At 32.6% G+C, this 20,380-nt stretch overlaps 2 protein-coding genes across 2 annotated transcripts; one reads left to right on the top strand and one right to left on the bottom strand.

Moving 5' to 3' along the window:
• Nucleotides 1–1,338: 1,338 nt before the first annotated feature.
• On the top strand, nt 1,339–13,094 carry LOC142619800 (aldehyde dehydrogenase family 3 member H1). The gene is made up of 10 exons (XM_075793086.1): nt 1,339–1,785; nt 3,718–3,786; nt 3,897–3,993; nt 4,108–4,314; nt 9,283–9,398; nt 9,525–9,629; nt 9,716–9,888; nt 9,988–10,078; nt 10,649–10,798; nt 12,567–13,094. Exons 1-10 carry the CDS (start codon nt 1,561–1,563, stop codon nt 12,804–12,806), a joined length of 1,473 nt encoding a protein of 490 aa, XP_075649201.1. The 5' UTR covers nt 1,339–1,560; the 3' UTR covers nt 12,807–13,094.
• Nucleotides 13,095–14,037: 943 nt separating this feature from the next.
• Nucleotides 14,038–17,097, bottom strand: LOC142618386 (uncharacterized). Its single transcript, XM_075791304.1, has 3 exons — nt 16,795–17,097; nt 15,945–16,426; nt 14,038–14,550 (listed from the first exon to the last, which is right to left on the bottom strand). The coding sequence occupies exons 1-3, from the start codon at nt 16,981–16,983 to the stop codon at nt 14,106–14,108; spliced, it is 1,116 nt and encodes a 371-aa protein (XP_075647419.1). The 5' UTR covers nt 16,984–17,097; the 3' UTR covers nt 14,038–14,105.
• Between the last annotated feature and the right edge of the window lie 3,283 nt (nt 17,098–20,380).

Below are 20,380 nucleotides of genomic sequence, written 5' to 3'. Positions count from 1 at the left end.
TAAGCACTCATACTTGTAGAGTGATCATCGCACCAAGGGTGCGTGATGGTAAATGCACTTACTTATTTTCACATAATAATGGATTAATACTTTGATATATCTGTAAATGTTTGATAATGTGGTACAATAAATAAAGAGAATTCCTTTTAGCAAAAAAAAAAAAAAATAATAATAATAAAGAGAATTCCTAATGATTCAATGATATTTTAATTATGCAAGTAAAAAAGTGATGAAAGATTAAGAGTTTGTTTGGTTTAAGTGTTTTCATCACCCAATACTCAGTTTTCATCACTCAATGTCCAAATTTTGTGGGTCCCACAGCAAGTTGCTTTGTTTGGATGAGTTTTGAGTCACGATTTTCATCACTCAATTCTCTAATTTTTGAGTGATGAGTTATGAAAACTGAAAACACATTTTAGGTGTTTTCAGTTTCCAAAAATCAGTTTCCAATGACATTTTCGTAAATAAACCTACAACTTTTAGCCGCAATGTTGGATTGTTTTGGTTTTTTTTTTTGAAACAATGCTGTTGGCCGCAAAGTTTGATTTTTTTTTTGTGGAAACAAAGTCATTGAGTGATGAGTGCCAATGTTGTGTGTTTGAAGAAATTGAGGTATTTTAAGTGATGAGTGACGAAAACTGAGTGATGAAAATTCTCTAACCAAACAAGGCCTAAGCTTTTATAGATATATTGATAAAGGTTATAAGCTAGTTAAATAGGAAAACAAATGATATATTAGTCTTTGTTTGTTGATACATTGATAGTTGAAGGGTGGGAGATTTGAGTGCTAGATGCTAGTTTTGAAAATACTAAAATGTGCCAATTGTGCTATAATGCTCTTGGTCGTGTGAAGTGAATGTCCTCTTATAGGCAATTACAACACATTTTGAATAGTTTTTTTTTTTTTTTATCTTCTTGTTTTGGCATCCTCAAGCAATCAAGGCTCAACATGACCATCTAATGTATATTTTTGAGCTAACATGACCATGTTAATGTAGTAAGGTCCAAGACTCAAAGAGCTAAGAAGGAAATAGTACAGATAATGCCAAAAACATATTTTATAAGAAAGAGTTAAAAAATATCAAAAAAAGAAAAGTTATCCAAATAATTATGAAAACCAATAATACTCAAATCCATTGCCATCTTGAAAATGACATCCAAACACAGTTCAAAGTTTGCCATGACCAAATACCCAATCAACCAGGAAGGCTACAAGCACAAGTAAAGAACCACCCTGCACATACCCAACGCGCTTGTGCACATTACGTCAAAAACACGCACTCCACAAAAGGTAAAAAACTACTCTGTATAAATAGTTCAGCCTCTCTCTCTCTCTCTCTTTCTGCCACTCAAATTATTCGAATTCTAAAAGCTTTTGTTTTCGTTTGCTTATTTTTTAAATTTTATCTCACATTCACATTCACATTCACATCCAGCTTTCTCTTTCTCCATCCATTATCGCCACAACACATAACGTATACTTTGATATACACAGCCACAAAAAAAAAAGAAGATAAAAAATCTGAGAGAGAGAGAGAGAGAGAGAGAGAGGAATTGGAAATGGGGTCTGTGGAGAAAGAAACGAAGGTGTTTGACTCGGAAGCAGCGTCGTCGATGGTGAAGGAGCTGAGAGGTGAGTTTCTGAGTGGTAAGACTCGGAGCTATGAGTGGAGAGTGACGCAGTTGAAAAACATTTTGAAGATGTCTGAGGATCGTGAACAAGATATCGTCAAAGCTCTTCACTCTGACCTCACCAAGCCCGAGCTCGAGTCCTCAATCTACGAGGTTGTTGCATGATTCCATGAATGCCCTGTTCGTTTTATGTTTCCTCTGTTTATTGTTTGTGGTTGAGTTTGGATTCTGCTTTTACTATGTTGTTTTGTTGTGTCTTTTGATATTGATTTTTGTCAACTGGGATTTTTTATTTATTTATTGATTTTCGTTGCAGACTTACTTTAAAATTTGGATTTTTTATATATATATTTTTTAAGGTTATGTTCATCTGTAAGAAAATTTAATGATGTTAGGTCTGCAATAAGTCTATAAAAATGATTGTAGAATTTTTAGTACTGATTGGAACTGGCAGCTGTCAAAATTTCAAGTGGAGGACATGTTTCTTTCTATCATTCTGATATTGATTTAACATTCTGGGTTTTTTTTTTTTTTAGTTTTTTTTATTTATAACTTTTTAGCATGACCCACATGTTCAGTTTAAGGGGTTCTAATTCTTACTTACATTGATTTGTTATCAGCTACGAATTCCCTTCTGTTTTTTTGTTTGGACTTGTATGATTCTTCAGTCTTCACTTTTGATATAAATTTGATAGGTGTGTTCTTTAAATCTATAACTTTAAGGGCCTAGACAAAATGGGATTAGGGGGTCATTCTTGTGAAATTGATAGGACTTGGCTTCACACGTGAAATGGTTACAGGTATGGGTGGGGTGGTAGGACTTAGGAGCATTAATGGCACACATGAAAAGCTTCCCACGACTTTTTAGTTGGCAATCCTTTCAATCCAGCTTGAAAGAGATACTGATATGTGGCTTGGGGCAAGTGGAAAGGTCTTGGGTTTCCATATTCATTGTCACAAGAATATTCTATAAAACTCTTTAGTCATGTCATACCTATGAATATCTCCTCCCCTCCATTCTTTATTAGATATGCTTGAGCGCTGTAATTTGAGAGATTGATTGTACTCCTCCCTATGTACACTGCCGGTGTACAAGGATGTTTTTCTGGTACTAATAAATTTTGTAACTTATCAAAAAAAAAAAAAAACTATGAAAATGATCTCAAAATATTATAACTTGGAGACAAGATTGAAGTTTGATACAAGACGAATACTTAGACCCATTGCTTTAGAAGTTGTGAGTGCTAGTTTGGGAATAGATGAGTGAATTAGGGAATGGGGAAGCTATGCCTGTTGCAAAAAGAAGTCAAATGGTTTTTCATGCTAAGAGTCATTTGTAATTAATTAGGGAATCACATAGAAAGTTGGGGGCCCATTTCAAAATTTGGAGTTGGCAAATTCACTAGAACAGAGTTGGTTAAAATATGGAAGTTTCAGGAACAGTTGAAGAATATATTGCTTTACCATTTGAAATTGCAGCCACTTTGAGTCAATGTTTTGAAAAGATGTGTTCAATTTTTGGTTTTAGGGTTATGCATGTTCAATTTAAACAAGAATTCCAAGTAGCTCTATAACCTTTTGAGTTTAGGAACCCCTATAGAATTCATCATTTCTTTTACACTAGAGTTGATAAGTTTGCAATCGGTATTGAGGTTAAAGATGACATTTTCCATTTGCATTGTCAAGGTTATAGAAAAAACTTACTGAAGATATAACCCAGAGAACTAAATAATTCATTGTCATGACATTTTTTTTATATGCTGGGAATCACTACTGTCATTGTAAACATTTTTACTTAGTGATGTGTTTGGATGCCTGCCTATCTCTGTGTGTATCATTTTTTTGGGGCAAATAGTCTGTGAGTCTATCATTGTTATGTAACAGAGTAGCAGATCTTTTTTTGGTTTTCTGTTGCCAATTTAATAAATATCTTTGAGGGACCAATTAGTATTTTAAATAGGAAAATAAGAATTATTTAGCCTTCTTATGGTTCTTGTGCATTATATATATATTGTATTGTATTGAAATTCTGTAGGAAATAAATCGCCTTTCCTCTAAATACGATTTCTTTGGCTTCTTATGCAGATATCTATGTTAAAGAATGCATGCACATTGGCAATTAAGAAACTAAAACAATGGATGAAGCCAGAAAAGGTAATTTTTTTTCAGATCCTGACCACTGAATGAAATTTTATATGTACAATATTTTCATGACACTGATTATTCGGGGTTATTTATTTATTTATTTTTTGCCTCTACTTCAGGTTAAAACTTCATTAACCTCATTTCCTTCATCAGCTGAAATAGTGTCAGAACCTCTGGGTGTTGTTTTGGTCATTTCACCATGGAATTATCCTTTCTGTATGTTCAATCCTTGTTAGCATTTTTTATAAATTTCAGAGCTGAACATACAAATTATTTGTCAGTCTAAATTTCTCCATTTGATGGTAATAATTATTGTTTTATCTTTTCCAGTGTTGTCAATAGATCCAGTTGTTGGAGCTCTTGCAGCTGGTAATGCAGTTGTTTTAAAACCATCAGAAGTTGCTCCAGCCACATCGTCATTGCTTGCAAAATTAGTTGGAGAATATTTGGATAACACTTTGATAAGGGTTGTTGAGGGGGCTGTTGCTGAAACATCTGCACTACTTGAGCAAAAGTGGGACAAAATATGTTATACAGGTTCTTAGTCATTTGTCATTCATTTGCCTTTTTCTTCTAGAATAATCTTAAAATCTTGAATACTTTGATCAATTGATATTTCTTTATATAAAAATTATTTTGCAGTATTCTCCTTGTGTGTGCATTATATGGATCTTAAAAGAGTACATAATGATGGAAAAAATATATTTTTTTTTAATGCAAGAGTGAAAATGAACTTTTTTAGCCCAAGGTTGCAATTTTTTTGAAGTTTGAAGCCAACCCTTTGGTTATGAATACCTCATGTTACAGGATGTTTTGGAGTCCACCTCAAATTTGATTCTTTATGCTTCTGGTTTAGATAAACGTTTGGATTAAGGGAGCATGGATTGGTAATGGTTTGGATGTTTAATGTGCAACTACCAAACCACTATTGGGAATATTTGAGTTAGTGCTGGTTGAAGCTGTTGTGGGCATGGGGTGGAAAAAAGGTGAAAAAGATTAAAACGCTGACTTGCTGGCATGGTTGAATAAACTCATATTACCCACCCTAATATGGACAACTCTCTATGTGTGTGCATGAATGCAAGTACATGATGAACCCTGAAAATTTTAGGAACAAAAAATACTTAAAGATGGTGATGGAATATCTATTGCCTATAACCGAAAAGCAGCTAATGTAGTAAAGGTGTTAGCTTTGAGATTGACACAGGTGAGAGATAAGGAGGTACGTTAATTATTATTACCAAATGGCACATGCTTTTGTTGAGGGATCAACTCTAAAGCCTTTAATGTGTTCTACAGGGTTTTAAGGCTGTTTCAGCAAGTATGGGTAGTTTAGGGAAGAGTGAGATTGTGCTGATAGATGAATTGATGAGGCTAGCCCTCTAGAATTTATACTGGGATGCTTACTCTGTAGATTTCTCCATCTTATATGGCTTGCAAACCAAGGCAGTGTTTATTTTAGAAATTTTCATTCCAAGAAAAATTGGCAGGGTTTAATTGGTCCATTTGTTTGAGGGTGGTAAAATAGCTTGATTAGCTTCTATTATGAATACCTTCTCTGGCTACATGTCTAATGTCAATCTTCACTGTTCCTTCCCCAGTGAAGAGTTGATTAAATATGTAGAGACTTTTTATATGGAGGTTGGAAATTGGTGGGAGTTTTAGTTTCACTTGGTGGGTTAAAGGGCATATTTTCTCTTAAGAGAAGGTAGTTTGAATAATTTCTTTGCAGGGATGCTATTTGATAAGGAGATGATGTGTTGTCTAAATAGAATATTTGGTGCAGTGATTCTGCTCTTTTAATTTACTTTTCAGACATAATATATTGTAATCATTAATGGCTAAGGTCAACAACTTGTATTTGGGGTAGAGGAACTCCTTATGAATGTTTAATTAATTGGGGCAGTCTATTTATCAAAAAAAAATTAATTGGGGCAGGCTGATCTTGAACTATTGTAGTATGGATGTGGTGTAAACCAACCATCCTGTATGTTTTCTTTTTCATTTTTGGTGGTGTTGCTATGCTTATAAGTGCTATTGATTTACCAATCTCTAACTGTTAGGCTTATTGTATGACAATCACTTAACAAAGCAACAAAAAACATGCCTCAGTCCCAACATTTTGGGATCGGTTATGAGTTCTTAGCATACTAATCATGGTAGGAAGCATAAACACTTCATTTAGGGTGTTGTATTTGTGTTGTAACAGTGTCCTATCTGCCGTATTATGTTATAATTTTTCAAATATTGCTCGTTTCATTGTATTGTACTTGAATCCGTATCTGTGTCAGTGCATCTGACTTGACCATATATATATATATATTTTGGCCATTCTATTCAATATGAAGTTATATTCTCAGTTATTTCTTTAATTGACATATCATTTTCTACTACCTCTACTAATACTATTTTAGGTCTTCCTCTACATATTTTCATTCATTCATTCAACTTGACCCAAATCACTTTTCCTCACTGGTGTAGTAATCTCTCTCTCCTTTGCACATGACCAAACTATTTGAAACAACTTTCTTTCCATTTTTCATCAATAGGATCATCCTTATCTTTAAGTGAATTTTCTCATCTTGAATTCTATATTTCGTTCTATTCCTACTTATCTATCTTAACATTTTCATGTCAGTTACACTTATTTTATGAATATGTTGCTTCTTAACAACCAAATATTCAGTACCATATTGCATAGCTAGGCTATAGTGATCTCATAAAGTTTTCCCTTTTAACTTAATAAGTATTCTTTGATCACACAATATTCCATACGTGTTTCTTAACTTTATCTTTTTCACCCACCTTGCTCTTGTCCTATGACTTACGTCATTTTCAATCTCTCAATCCTTATGAATTATTGATCCAAGATACCAAAAGCTTTCTCTCTTTGGTATCTCTTAACCATCAAATTTTACAACACTTTCATCTTTGTTTCTACTTTTACTAGACTTGCATCTCATGTACTTTGTTTTATCCTACTTAATGGAAAGCCTATAAACACTAAATCATCTCTCCAAAAAATTTTAACTTGACATTAATTACATGTCTAGTTTCATCCACTAAAATTATATTTCTACAAAAAGCATACACCAAGGAGCTTCATATTGAGTCTATCTTTTGAGCTCATCTGTTATTAGTGCAAAGATATTTGGACTTAATGTTAATCCTTGATGCAAACTATAGTGATAGGAAACTCACTTGTGATGCCTCAACTTATTTTTACACTAGTTACATCTCTGTGATTCATATTTTTAATTAGCTTAATATACTTTAGGGCAACTCAATTTAAAAAAAAAAAAAAAAAAAACCCACCACTTAGGTGCCCTACTTTCTCTAGGTCAATAAAAACCATAGGGAAAGCTTTACGGGGGTCCTCTATATATTTCCATTAGATGTTTAAGTAAGAGAATAACTTAAAATAACTTCCAATGTAGATCTACCTGACATGAAACATTGAAACCAAATTGATTCTCCAATATTGTTGTTTGGTGTCTTTACCTATATTCAATCACTCTCTCCTGAAGTTTCATAGTAGACTCAAAACTTTATTCCACAGTAATTTGTACATTTTTGAACATCTCCCTTGTTCTTGTAAAAAAGTATTAGAGTGTTCCTCCTCACTCATTAGGCATTATGTTAACACTTAAATTCTTATAATAATAATAAAAAAAATCTTTTTAACCATCATACTCCCACATCACCCAAACACTTCCAAACTTAAATGGGAATTTCATAATGTCTCAAGACTTTCCTTGTTTTCATCCTCAATGTGTCATCTACCTCGGCAATGTTGTTAAAAGCGAGCTTTATGCACGCTTAAACTCAAAGCTTGAAGCCCCAAGCTCTCAACACTTCGATAAGCCAAAAATAAAAGCTCATTTAATGAAGCTCGCTTTAGGCATGCTTTTTTGGAGCTTTTTGAAGAAGCACAAAGCATGCCTAGGCACACTTTTTTATTTTATTGCTAAAAAAGATATGGATCATCAAAATTAATTGCTTGATTTTAAAAAAATGACACGGACCAATGATTTACTAAACAACCACTATCCTTGGGGTGTTGTATTACACAATTTTTATTTTTTATTATATGTCTTGAGATATGAACAAGGTTAATTTACAATCCTTTTGCTTTTTCGTCTTTGACTTTTACAATCATTTGATCATAACTATCATGATTATTTACTTTTTATAAAGCACAAGAAATTATATAAAATGTTATGTTTAAACATTCTATGACTAGATTATTATGATATTGACCATTGATAATTGTTTTCAATTTACTATAAAAATTTTAAGAATTGAAATAACTTAGGTAAAATTTGAACTTGCACACATTATAGAATTGCACTTACCTAAGCGGTAAATTTTGAGTTATTATTATTTTTAATATCTTACAAATATTTCTATTAGAAGTTATGATGTATTATATTTAAAAACTGTGCGCTTGATGCTTTTACCAATGTTGTACCTCTGTCATCCTAATTCTTGGAATAAGCTTATTATGGTTTCTATCCTCCATTGGGTTTCTCAATTCACTTCAATCTCCTGTATTGCTTCAATTAAAAAGTTTATCTAATAAAGATAACTTTTCAATCTCTCTGTAATCTCCTCTTCCGTTACTAAAACTATTTGATCTTCATCTTTAATGCATTTGATTCAGTTCAAGTCTCTCTCTCTCTTTTAGTTATTTGTCTCAGCATGTTTCTAAATATTATTTTCTCCATTCTATGTCCCCAACTTGCCATATAATTCATCATAAGTCTAAAATTTAGCCTCTTGGACAACTTTTTTGGCTTCCCTCTGTCACTTGATTCATAAGTGGCGTTGTGTCTACAACTACAACTAGCCACTTTCTCTCTTTAAGTTAACTGTTGCTTGAACCTCCTTATTGCACCACCAAGTCTTCTTAGTTAGTTGCCCACATCCTTCAGATTCTCCAACTACTTCTTTAGCTACACTTTTATTACAACTAGCCATTTCATTCCACATCTTATTAATGTATTCGTATAGATCCTATTTTCCTTCTTTGAACATTTTATTTTTAAACACATCATTTATCTCCATTCAAACCACATCAACTATTTATTGGGTTTCTTTGTTTAATATCTCTTATTTTCCATCTTTACAAATATATGATACCACCAATTTATGTAGAGTGGTTAGCTCTCATTTGGCATCACTTAAAATCTTTACAACATCTACTATCAGTTTTTTGAGCAAGGATGAAATCTATCTGACTAAATTTTGCCCACTTTTGATGGTACAATTACTTAACAAAAAAGAAAAAAGAGAAGAGAATGACACCTCAAGTGTGTCTCAAATAAACTTTTGTAGCACGTTTAGGATAATCATTGTGTTGTCATGGGAAATGAAGTTCACTATTTTCCAGTGGAAGAAACCTTTTGCAGCTAAAAGTTTTTATTTTTTGGATGGTTTAGGTTCTGAATGTTGAATGGTGTGAATCCTTTTGTACTTCTACTCAAGTAATCCTTGATTTTGCAGGCAATGGTAGAGTTGGACGGATTGTGATGGCAGCTGCTGCAAAGCACCTTACACCAGTTCTTTTAGAACTTGGAGGAAAATGCCCAGCTGTTGTTGACTCGATCATCAATTTAAAAGTAAAGCGTTATTAATTCTTGAATAGCCTGATTTTTTTCATATCCATTATCCTCACTGTTAATAATGGCAACTTGACTGCCATTTTGTTTTTCACATACTAACTTATTTGTATTTGTCTTTCCTAGGTTGCAGCTAGAAGGATAGTTGCGGGTAAGTGGGGATGTAATAGTGGACAAACCTGTGTTGCTGTCGATTACATTTTAACAACAAAAGATGTAGCTCTGAAGTTGGTAATTTTGCCAACATATGCCATTAGATACACTACTTTATTGGTTTGTACATATTTAGTTTTCCTCTAATGCCTCTAATTTTCCAGGTAGATGCATTGAAACATGAGCTGGAGGGTTTTTATGGGAAGAATCAATTGGAGTCAAAAGACCTGTCCCGCATTGTGAACTTAAACCACTTTGATCGCTTGACCAAGCTCTTGGATGAGGATAAGGTTTCTGGCAAGATTGTCCATGGAGGTGAAAGGGATAAAGCAAACTTGTGAGTGGCAGTGTGTATATTCCTGTTGTTTCATTAGTATAGTTTTGCTAAGTGCAATGGGCCTTTCATACTGTTGATGCTTCTTTCCTCCAATCACAGGAAGATTGCTCCCACCATCTTGCTGGATGTCCCACAGGACTCTTTGATAATGAATGAAGAGATTTTTGGACCCTTGCTACCCATTTTCACGGTAGGAACCAAGATAATTGATTACATTGAGATATGGCTCAAAGATCTGTTGTTTCTTTAGGATGCATTTTAAAGAAATATTGAAGCATAGAATTTAACCAATAAAAAGAAAAAGAAAAAGAAATCCTGAAGAATTGAACTTAATTTCAAGTAACTCTTGCAATAATAGTGCATGTGCTTCTCTTCAAGCTGGACAGGAGTAACATAATTGACTTTATGTATGACCAACATTATTTGATTTCGAATTCAGAGCATTGCCCCCTCTTCTAAACTAGTAGTTTCTTCTAAGATAATAGAAAATGTGACAGTGTCATAACTGTCGTCCCAGAAGGGTTAGTTAATGAAAATAGTTTAAGCTGCATACGCCGTGTTCTTAAAGTTAGCTGATTTATGTGGAAGCAATCTGTTTTTGCATTTCTAATGTAATAATAGCATTAATAAAAGGCAGAGATCAGTCATTGTAGTAATTTACTAATGAGTAGGTATTTGAACTCAGTAAGCTTTCTCTGAACTTCTCTTTATGAAATATGGTGAGTTCAAGAATGATATATATATATTTTGCTTGGAACAGGTTGAAAAAGTTGAAAGCAGCTTTGATGTTATAAATTCTGGAACAAAGCCCCTTGCTGCATATTTATTTACCGACAACAAGAAGCTCAAGGAGCAGTTTGTGATGGCTGTCTCTGCAGGGGGATTGGTCATCAATGACACTGTTATACATGTAATTCTTATTTCTTTTAACTTTTATAATCTAGCTGCAAACACTTGCATGCACAATTTTCCATGCACATATACATAAAGAAGAAGTGATATTGTCAGTGATTAGTTAATGTGAAACCTCAGGCCTGCTGCTGGACATAGATTTCTTGTGAAATTGTTACTTCATTAGGTCTCAGTGGTTGCATACCTACGTTGAACATTTTTAAAGATAATCTCCATTGTGCCTAATGTAGGTTTTGCTAAAAAAAGTTGTGTTGAAAATGGTTTTTAATTCAAGAAATTCTTTGGGTGAGTGTCTTGTGTCTTTTTGGAAGGCCAAGAAGTATTGGCAGATCTTCACTAATCATTACACCTCAATTGATTTTTCACTTTTCAGTAAAAAAAAAAAAACACATGGATGAGGAAGAGAAAAGTTGCATAGTAGAAAGATATAGAAACTTTAGTCATTGGCAGAGCCTTTGTTTTTGGGGGGGGGGTGGGGGTGGGGGGTTTAAAATATTAGATTAATTTTTTTTTACATACTATATATTATGTTATATATAATAGAATGAAAAATTTATAAACATAGCTCAAGATTTAAATAAAGTATTTATAAATCAGCAGATTTAAGTTATAACAAAAAGTGTATATCAAATTTCATAAATATGTGAGAAACTTAGGTAAAAGGTATTATATACTTTTTACTTATCTTTGATAAATGATCATGGAGGAATTATGTTGGTATAAAAGGAAATGAAAATATGAAAACTAAAATCTCTAGTTAAAAAACTGTGGCTATGTAATACTATTCTAGAGAACTAAAATAATAAAGTATCAAATTTGTACTAAACTTTGTAGCAATTTTCTTTTCAATATTAGCGACCAAATTATATACAAAAAAAATTGTACTTAGAGATTCTTATGACATTTTTGGGGAGTTGGAAGTCTCTGCAGTAGAATCCTAAGATGTTTTGCTTTCTAAATTGTCAACATCTTTGTAGCAATTTTCTTTTCAATATAAGCAACCAAATTATAACAAGGATTAATAGTAAATCATCCTAGTTCTTGGTAATATTAGTTAGATTTAATATGATTAAATTTAACAAATCATGAATTTAGCTTGATATATTGAAGTAATAACGTTATTTTGAATGAAATCAAATATGAATGAGAATTAAGAATTATATATGTGTGTGTGTGTGTGTGTATATATTCCCCCCTTAAACAAAAGGAAATCAATAAAAATTTTAGCAATAAGGAGATTAACAAAATTTGAGGAAAATAAATATAGAGCAATTAAGGAAGACTTGTATGTTTTTTTTATACTATTGCCTGATATAAAAGAGTAGTATCGTGACCTGAAAGATATGTGGTGGGGCTTGGCCATTGCCCATTGGTCACATCTTGCAAAAGTGAAGAGTAAAAAAGGAAAAAAAAGAAGAAGATAGAATTGTCTTGTCTTAGTCTCCTAAACAGTGTCAAAGAAAAATGTGGATTTCTTTGAGTTTTAGGTTTGAATTGCAATAGAAACAAGTCACTTTAATTTGTCATTTAGGGCCACATGTGGATACTGATGTGCCTCTCAAGATTGAGATGCAAGGTTTGAGCTTATATATGTCATGGGTCATTTCCCCATAATATTTCTGGTTGTCTTAGTCAAAATCAACATTGGCATACATGTCAATTATCAAGTAGAAACATGTGGTGTTCTTATATGTACAGATAAACTTCATTGCATTTTCCAAATATCTTTAGGACCTGAACACATAAATACTTATTTGATGGTGCAGCTTGCGGTTGACACTCTTCCATTTGGAGGAGTTCAGGAGAGTGGAATGGGTGCCTACCATGGGAAATTCTCTTTTGATGCTTTTAGCCATAAGAAGGGAGTTTTGTATCGAAGTTTTGCAGGCGATGCACCTGTGAGGTACCCACCATACACAAAAGGGAAGCTAGCATTTATGAAGGCTCTAATGAGTGGTAGCATACTTGGTGTGATCTGTGCACTGATCGGATTGTCAAAGAATTAAAAGATAATTGATGCGGCTTTGCTTAACGTACGTTTCGTTCTGTCTTTCTTTGTATTTTGAAGGTACTCAATTCAGTTCAAATAATTTTTTTTTTCCCTTTTTTAATTTGTCCAAGATTGATTGATTATGACATGAAAATATTCAGTACTTTTTGATTTCTTTATAGGAACGTGATTTTCTTGTTAGTGGGGTTGGGTTGATGTAGAAAATATCATGAAAAAGTTGTATCAAATAATCATCCAAAACAAAGAGTATTAATCATATGTTTTTACTTTTTTCTTGATTTAATTTTGTAAATTTGATGTAAATATTTGATCGGATGGAATATCATGAAAATGGACTTCCAAGATCGTAGTTGAAGCGAGTAGTTTGAAAAATATTCGGTGATAGTTCGAAGTGTCGCTCTCTTTTTAGATTATCTGTTCCAGTTCTCAGCTATTATTATAGGTTCGGAGTTATGACCACCAAAACGTGCTTACCAATGCTCATAAAATAAAAATCTTGCCAGTAGAGTCGTATTAATTTGAGAGGTCTTCAATGTTAAAATGCAGAACACACTCTCTCTCTCTCTCACTTGCAATGCGGAGCCAGGATTTTAAGTTACGAGAGGTCTGAACTGCGGCTGATCTATGGAGGGAGTGTCAAGTTTCATATTGAATTAGGCCTTAATCTATCTAAAAATAAATATAATTTCCGCAACTCAGAGGGCTAGGCCCTAGTGTGGATCCTTTCTCCAGTTTCCACACATAATTTGTTTCTTCTTCCAAAAATGTTCTCGGGAATTTCTTTGACCTGGTCAACTTGAATTTAATATTGTGATTTATATCATATGGAAAAAGTCCAACCCATTGTGGCCTCTTTTTTTTTTTTTTTTTTTGGTGGACAATTTCCAAGTGGTATGAATGCTTCATGCTGAACCTTTTTGCTTTGAGATGAGGGAAAGCAAGGCTCTACAACTTTTAAGTTTTAACTGCAATTTTTTGGTACAACTAATTTCTCAAGATACAAAATCCTGTTGTTGGGCCAAAAATAAAAGGAACATTTTTGTTGTCAGAATTCTAATTCAGTTCAAATTGAAGTGCTCAAATTCTTTAACCAAACACCAGGTTGGCTCAGGGAGATGCAAAACTGAACATCTAGTGTTTATTGGATGATTACATTGTCAAGCTTCTAGGTATATTTTACAATGAGGTATACTTGATGACCAACCTATATCCCATGAAAATAACTGTTTAAACAAAACATATGAAGGCAAACATGATCCTTGATTCCTATAGGTAAAAAACTATAAATGATTGATCAACAAGAATCCTGTAGAATGCTAAGAATATCAGATCGTTGTTCATCTGTTAGTTCTTTTGGAAAGTCAACTAGGAATGTAATTTTGATGTCTCCTCTCTTTCCATGGTCTTTGGGGTTTGGCATGCCCTTGCCAGCAATGATCTTTTCATAGCCAGGGTATATGATATCATCAATTGTCATTGACATCTTCTCCCCACCCAATAGAGGGATAGAGAGTGTGCAGCCTGTAAGTGCCTTTATTAAGGGGATCCTTACGACTAACTCCAAATCATCGCCTTCTCTTCTAAACATGGAGTGTCGTTTTTCTGCAATCACAAAAGTTATGTCCGCTGGAAGAGCCCCGGGTCTCTCGTTTCCCATCCCTTCGAATGTGATTTTTGTTCCTTTTTTCCATCCTGGCTTCACTTTTATCGATAGCAATTCCTCTTCATGAGTTATTTGCCTGCCAAGAAATTTTATTATTATTTAGTTTTGACCTATTTCAAGCAATGACTTGCACATATATACTTAATAATTATCTAAACATATTGATAGAACTTGAAGAATCCGTCCTCCTACCATGTAACTCAACCAACACTTTTTGATTTTCTAATGGAGATGTTTAGGTCTCAAATCTTAATAAAAAATACCCTCTTCTCTTGGGCCCAAACTCACTCATAAACATAAAAAATTAATAAAGAAAGCTAGAAGAATATAAAATTTTGTTTATATTTCTACCACAATGGACAAGTAAGATTGTATTTATTAAGATAAATTATGTTTTCGGTCCCTAAAATATAATATACTTTTGATTTTGATCCCTCAAACATTATATTTTTATCCCTTAATATAAGATAAATTTGTTTTTGTTCCCTTGAATATTTAAAAGTTGGTAAATTACTTCCTCTATCAATTCTTCTCTAACCTCTAGTCACATTCTTCTTTATTTAATACAACCTTAAATAAAAGATCATCAATCAGACTTTTGCTTTCAAGAAAGATATCTTGACACAAGAGAGACCACATGGTCCACATCAATTGATATGTGTAAGGGGCTATTGGGTGCTAAGTTCCAGCTGAGCATATATGGTCCATAGGTCATTTAAGAGCAGATTCAGGGGTACCTAACAAGGGAATATATTTGGGAACATCCCATTCATCCCCTGCCATTGAGTCCCACCTGAAGCAAATGAATATGGTTTGGGGTGCTTATAAGAGATGTGGCCTGCAGCTAGAGAAGAAAGGAAGGAAGAGAGAAAGGAGAAAGACCTTGAAATGAAATGAGAGAAAGAAAAAGAAGAAAAGAAAGAAAATTGGGGCATACATGTAAGCGAAAATTGAATATTTGAGGGATCAAAATCAAACTTACCTCATATCACAAATATCAAATGTATAAATTAGCCATTTCAGCAGTCTATTAAGCATCCTATTACGCCAACAAAAAAAAATTGAATGGAAAATTAACGAAAAAAAACTAAATTATCATCTTCTAAATATTTGAGGAATCAATTGAACTTTTGAATTTGGGGGGGATTAAAATCGAACTTAAAATAAGCAAAAGTATAAGTTATATGGAAGAACTAAGAAGGCTGATGGGCAGAAACTAGACGGTTAGGAAGCTTCTAAATTTGCAGGTTCAGAAATCTCATAACATTTGGTGTGACTTCAACAAATTAAGGTTTGGTTAATTTTGACTACTTTTTGAAGACCATTCCTATCCTAGGTTTCTCTCTTCAATTAGCACCTCCTAGTATTTCTAAAAGAAACGTAAGGAATTAAAATCTCCCTTCGCTCGTTGTAATTATTGAATTCATCCAAAAGAAATATATAGATAAACAAGCATATATGGTTACAAACCCGGTGTCTGTAACGACTTCTCTTGTGATCTTGACCTTCCTGGTGCTTCCATAGCACAACTCCTCAAGGGTGCACTCGAGCTTCTTCTCGATTGGCGGGGGTTTCAACATCCCAGATGAGTTTGAATACATGATGCGTGAGGAGTTAGAGCCGCGACTTGTATTTCTTGATAGGACAGGAGGAGAGGGTGTTGAGTCTTTGCCTTTGCGTCCCATATGTGCAGGAGAGGGCATTGATTGTGTGCTTTTCTTGCTCAAGCTTCTAAACAGATGACTTTTTATTGGGGTGTTAGAGTTACTCTTCCGGCTTGAACTTCTTGAGAGAGAAGGTGTGGAAGAAAAGCCATTGTCAGTGCTTCTATGCTTGTGGGAACCCCTATGACTAGTGGGAGTGCCATTTCCTCCCAAGCCCTCTCCTTTGTGTCTACGATTGTGGTCTCCATTCATAGATTCTTCCTCTCGTCTATTATCACCTGCATGGTCCTGAAAATGAAAGTTCACATGATACAATGGAAAATGATACATGAATGCATGAGAGACATTTAGAAAAAAAAAAAAAAAAAAATTTGCCATGCATGAATATATTTTTCATGTGATAATTATAACATACAACATTTTTGTTTTTTTGGGACAAAAAGAAAAACCAACATCTCTCTAAATATTGATTTACTTCACAATTAAATTTTTTTTTTTGGTAATGTCTTGGTCAATACAATTGAGAGTTAATATTTATCCAAGGAAATGTAACTTTTAGGATTTTGTATTGTGCTATGACCTGTTCTTATTAGACATTCTTGCAAAAATTGAGAATTATGAAAGTAAAAGTTTTAATTCTTTTGCTAAATGCATACCTTTTGAGCTTCTAAATCGGGCTCAACTTGGGACTCATTTGCAGATGAATGTTTGCTTCGAGACCATTTTTTGATAAGAGATTTGTAAAATTTACAGAGGTTTCGAAAGGAGGTTAAGCCGAAAACTTGAGGAAGATCCACCATTAGAGAGGGAGGGAAGAGTATGACCATATCCACACAAGAATGCATGGTAAACCAAACAAGAAGCGTTTTATAAGGCCTTTTTTTAGCAGAGTCTGTTTAAAAAAAAGATGTAGAGGTTGTCTTATTTTTATGTTTTAATCATCATTCTTTTATTTAGGGGCAGGGATCTGATGTGCAAAAATTCACAAAGTTTTTCTATCAGCCATCGATAACTATTAACATTTATGTCGTGTAAAGCCATGATTCACAGTGTAATGTATTTATCTAAATGGCTCTCTTGTGGAGAAATTTAATATCAAAATGGTTCTGTGATCATTTGTATTTTTAGCATGCGATGCAGAAATTTATTTTCTGGTGACTATCATATTCTAGCCCGGTCCGTGGACAATCATTCCCTAGCTACCTCTAATCATTCTTCAAATATATCTCACATTGACTACCGTAAGTATTGGTCAAACAAAAACTGAAACCTGAAATTTTTTCACTACCATTTGTGCCATGTAATGGATTCCGTGGATGCCCATAAAGCCTATAATTTTTATATTAGCAAATAAAGGCAAAAAATCATCATGATGTTATTAAAATAATAATAATAAGGGTACGGTTAAGCCATCTATTTTTAGAAACATTTTATGGAAAATTAAAAAAGTTATAAATTTTTTTAATTCCCGATAAAACTTTAAAAAAAAATAGTATACTATTGTGTGCTCACATATTAGTAAAATCAACACAAGCCTACTCTAGGGACATTGATGTTTGTGTGGGTGTGTTCCAACCACTTTGACTTTTGTTGTGAATATCACATTGGTTAGGAGTGAGCTCATTTTTGTGTTTATAACTATTATAAACCTCCTTTGATATCTTAAAATATAGAGCCTAGTGTTAACTTGAGTCTTATTTATATCACGTTTCACAAGTCTTGTCGTGTCTTGCGTTTAATAACCGTTAGTGATCATTGATTTTAGCCCATTGGTAATTAGCTTCCTAAACTTTTCTTTATTTTCAATTCTTGCTGATCATTTGGGTTACACTTGTTCGATCAATGTTTGTTTGTTGGGTATATCCGAACAAAAACTTTTACCCATAGATATCCAGATCCCCAAAAATTATTAAATACTTACACTTGATCTTTACTCACGGATACATGAACCTGGTTTTTTTTTTTTGTTGTTGCCCTTTTTTATTTATATTTTTGGTTCTTTTTTATTATTATTTTTAATGATTGTACTCTTTATTATTAGACCAAGACACCAATCGGTTTTTTGTCAATCAGTTTTTAGTTTAGAAGGGGATTGAATTTTATATCTCTTATTCAAATATCAAAGATTTTACAAGTTTTTTTTTTTTTTAAAAAGAATTTATAAGTTTTTTTTTTTGGAATCCAAAAAAGAATTTATAAGTTGAGCTAACTGGAACATAGTTGATTTTACATTGACATTAGTTTCTTATTTTTCAATTTAAAATCAAATACTTGATAGCCAATTACTACTATTCTATTACTAAAAGTTGACCCACAAATAAGACTCCGTTTTAAATGGAAATTCACTTTCTCTTTTTGGGCCTTTTAATTGTTCCTATCTAAACAAACTGTAGTTGTCAACAGTTATGGTAAATTTAAAAATTAAAATCACGTTAATTAGTTTTTAGCAACTTTGAATGTTTACGTATTGCTTTCTTTAAAAAAAAAAAAAAAAAAATTATGTGCAATAATATATGGAAAATCACGAAGGACACTTGGCAACAACTTTGAATATAAACTAGTCACTAATCCGTGCTATGCACAGGAACTTATTAATTTGTGAGCTGGACTAAAATAATTTTATAAAATCTTAAATTGATTAAAAAACTACACCATTACATGATTTGCTCTTGTATGATTTCAATTTGCATTACAATTTAATGAAGAAGCCATGACTTACAAAAAATTTGTCAGACAATTTCAGATATTGCAAAAAATAACTCAAAAATTCAGATATTAAAACTTCTAAAAGACCAAAAAATATTAAAGAATCAAATGATTCATTATTTAGAAATTATTGAAACAAAACAAAATATATATAACTAAAAAAATAGAAAAATATAAGAAAAAAATTGGGTTACATTCAAAAAAATAATCCACGGCCATAAGTTTGCACCTTATCATAAAATATCATGTTAGTGAAGTAGAGAGAAAATAATAATAATAATAATAATAATATCAACGTTTGAGTTTGAGTTTGAGTTTAAGTTGAACTTATTAGAGAGATAGAGTTTTACTCCTTCATAAGTTTGGATTAAACAAAATATTTTTGTTTAAAAAAAATGATGAGTTTGAGTTTAAGTTGGACTTGTTAAAGAAATAGAGTTTCACTCCTTATTACGTTTGGATTAAATAAAAATAATTTTATTTAAATAAAATAATAATTTTATTTAAATATTGTGCTGACGTGAAAAATTGTAAGAGCTTCATAGACTTCGATTATATATATATATTTGATAGTTGACTTGTTAATCTTGGAAATACATGATAGTATAAATAACAGTGTTCGAATTTGGTAAGGATGTGATGTAAAATTCATGTTTTACACTATCAAAAAAGAGATTACCACATCAGCTTTTTATTTAAACATCAGTACATCCTATCACACATAATAATATTTTAATAAATTCACATTTAAGTTAGATTTTCAAATAGATATTATAATGGATTGAGTGTGATTATGCCTATTATTTAATATTTAATACAATGATGTGGCATGTTGGGATTAGAGAAGTAAAACTTGAGATTTACACCACATTTTTATTGAATTTAATCTCTAAATAACAATTTCCAAATTAAGGATTCGTTTAAAAACAAACCCTATAATAAGGAAATATCAATATACAGTATATAGCATTTGAACATCATTTTAATGGGATCATAATGCTATGAAAATCAATTGATAGTAAATAGCCTATATTGGTAACATGGCTCACATTTATTTTTATTTATTTTCCATTAACTAACTTTAGTCAACTGATAGTTGCAGGGTATATTTTTGTGCTTCAAGTTTTAGTCATGATTCTCTCTCTCTCTCTCTCTCATATAAAGGACGAACTATTTGTCTATTTGTTAAAAGGTTAAAATCAAAATTATAGGTTCAAATGCCACTCCAAGGCAATCAGATTATATATAACTTGAACCAATTAGGTATTTTTTTTTCAAGCTTCAATTTTATTTTTTAAATTTATTATAATAAGGGTCAAATTCGGATAATACCCAAACTCAACTAGATAATTTTGGGTTTTGGGGAAAATCCAGCCCAATTCCCTTTACCACATGACATATCGAGTAATACCTGGCAGTTTTAGGTCAGGTCGAGTCAGGCTAGGTAACCATTACCTAATGGATTTGGCCATCCCTAGACCGACAACCCCAATAAATCGTGTATAATTGAAGTAGAAAGATTCTCTATATGTAAAA

The sequence above is a fragment of the Castanea sativa genome, chromosome 12, assembly GCF_040712315.1.
Source record: "Castanea sativa cultivar Marrone di Chiusa Pesio chromosome 12, ASM4071231v1".
Lineage (NCBI taxonomy): Eukaryota > Viridiplantae > Streptophyta > Magnoliopsida > Fagales > Fagaceae > Castanea > Castanea sativa.
The sequence above is the reverse complement of the archived record's forward strand: the minus strand, read 5'-3'. Positions and strand labels throughout refer to the sequence as shown.

Excerpts from the sequence above, each read along its gene's own strand:
- LOC142619800 (XM_075793086.1), top strand. The coding sequence starts at position 1,561 with ATGGGGTCTGTGGAGAAAGAAACGAAGGTGTTTGACTCGGAAGCAGCG. Across the intron at positions 9,630-9,715 it reads AAGATGTAGCTCTGAAGTTG|GTAGATGCATTGAAACATGA; the intron begins GTAATTTTGCCA and ends CTAATTTTCCAG. Across the intron at positions 10,079-10,648 it reads CCTTGCTACCCATTTTCACG|GTTGAAAAAGTTGAAAGCAG; the intron begins GTAGGAACCAAG and ends TGCTTGGAACAG.
- LOC142618386 (XM_075791304.1), bottom strand. The coding sequence starts at position 16,983 with ATGCATTCTTGTGTGGATATGGTCATACTCTTCCCTCCCTCTCTAATG. Across the intron at positions 16,427-16,794 it reads CCGATTTAGAAGCTCAAAAG|GACCATGCAGGTGATAATAG; the intron begins GTATGCATTTAG and ends TTTCATTTTCAG. Across the intron at positions 14,551-15,944 it reads GAAGTCGTTACAGACACCGG|GCAAATAACTCATGAAGAGG; the intron begins GTTTGTAACCAT and ends ATTTCTTGGCAG.